At 46.6% G+C, this 1,831-nt stretch overlaps 1 protein-coding gene across 1 annotated transcript in view; it reads right to left on the reverse strand.

Moving 5' to 3' along the window:
• Kif2c (kinesin family member 2C) overlaps positions 1-1,831 on the reverse strand; it is a 27,025-nt gene that overhangs the window by 17,432 nt on the left and 7,762 nt on the right. The window contains exon 5 of the mRNA XM_013354775.1: positions 385-510. Within this exon, the coding sequence (XP_013210229.1) occupies positions 385-510 (126 nt within the window). The remainder of the gene's footprint in view (positions 1-384; positions 511-1,831) is intronic.

Consider the following 1,831-nt stretch of genomic DNA (forward strand, 5'->3'; position numbering starts at 1 on the left):
TATTTAAAAATAATAATAATTTAAAACTGAATATGGTAGCTCCCACCTGTAATCCCAGCTCTTGGGAGACTAAAAGAGAATGATTTCTACAAGTTCAAGGCCAGGCTAGGGTGCATAGTGAGTTCCAGGCTACTGTAGGGTACAGAACGAGAAGAGACCCTGTTTCAAAGCAACAAACAGAACAGCATGGTAGTGCACAACTTTAATCTCAGCACTTGGGAGGTAGAGGCAGCGGGATCTCTGAGGTCAAGCCCAGACTGGTCTATAACAGAGCAAGTTCCAGAGCTACACAGTCTACTTTAAGAACTCTGGGAAAGCACGGTACACATAAGGCATAAGGAGCTGCTTTAGGCCTTATACAGGGAGAACACACAGATTACTCACTAGCAACTGAAAACTGCTTGCGAGAGTTTGTAGTCACAGGCAGCTCCACCTCCATTTCATTTTCCTGAGTGGCAATCCGAACCTCTGGGACAGTGGACATGCGGCGAGTAGACCGGCTTCGAAGACCTAAGACCACAAGGACCAATCAGTGCTGCACAATGGGGTAAGCTAAAGCAGCAGGAGAGTGCACAAGGCAGGCTAGAACCTAGACACCTGGACAAGAGAGCCCAGGAAAAAGCATGAAGACCAAGCACCACTATTCCCAAACCTCTTCGTGAGTTCAAGGCCATCCTGGTTTACAGAGCAAGTTCCAGGATAGCCATGGCCATACAGAGAAACCCTGTCTCAAAAAAACAAACGTGTGCAGATGCTCCAGGAAGCCAGAAGAGGACATCAGATCCCCTAGAGCTGAGTTATAGGCGGTTGTGAGCTGCCAGGCACAGGAGCTGGGAAATAAACTCTAGTCCTCTGGAAGAAGAGTGAGCAGTGGTCCCTACCCCCTACTATCTTCCCACACCTGCAAACATAAGGGAGTGCCTGGAGGATGCTGCTGAGTGGAGAGTCTGCTCACCATGCGCAGGGCCTAGGTTCCTTCCCTAGACTATCACAATAACAGCAACAAAATAAGGACAGGCCATGGTAGTACATGCATGTAATTCCAGCACTCAGGAGGCTGAGGCAGATTTAAAACAAAGGAAAGGTGCTGGAGTGATGGCTCAGCAGTTAAGAGCACTGGGTGTTCTTCCAGAGGAGCTGGCTTCAATCCTCAGCACCCACAGCTGTCTATAACTCCAGTGCCAGGCAATCTGACACCTTCACACCCATGCACGTGAAATAAATTTAAATTAAAAAACAAAACAAAAACAAAGAAAAAAAAGCATTACATAGCAAATATCATATGCCCCTCTCCTGGAAGAAAGTGTTAAGGCTCAAGGACATTAAATAACTTGCCCAATACTCAACTAATAAGTGCTAGAGCACTTCTCAGACACCCAGGCAGTCAGGACAAGGTCTGGGCTCTCCTCACTGCTTTAGATACTTAGCAGAATAGGACTAACCACGGCCCCAGAGCCCAGAGGATCTCATCTCAACAACAGTTAACTGAGACACAGTTAAGTTGTAGCTGTAGGAAAACAGAGAAACAACTAGTCAAGCCTTCAACCCAGCACCAGGGAGGCACATAGACCCCTGAAAGCCTAAGAGCAGCCTGATAGACATAGCATTTTCTAGACCAGCCAGGGCCACAGCGAGACTGTCTCAAAAATAAAATACAAAAAAAAAAAAAAATATAAAAAAATGGAAAAAAAAGAAAACTAACAGTGGTAATCAATCTGGAATCTACTTCTGGGCTTCAGTGGTGCACACCTTTAATCCCAGCACTCTGGAGGCAGAGGCAGGCAGATCACTGAATTCGAGGCCAGCCTGGTCTACAGAGTGAGTTCCAGGA

The sequence above is a fragment of the Microtus ochrogaster genome, unplaced genomic scaffold (assembly GCF_000317375.1).
Source record: "Microtus ochrogaster isolate Prairie Vole_2 unplaced genomic scaffold, MicOch1.0 UNK69, whole genome shotgun sequence".
Lineage (NCBI taxonomy): Eukaryota > Metazoa > Chordata > Mammalia > Rodentia > Cricetidae > Microtus > Microtus ochrogaster.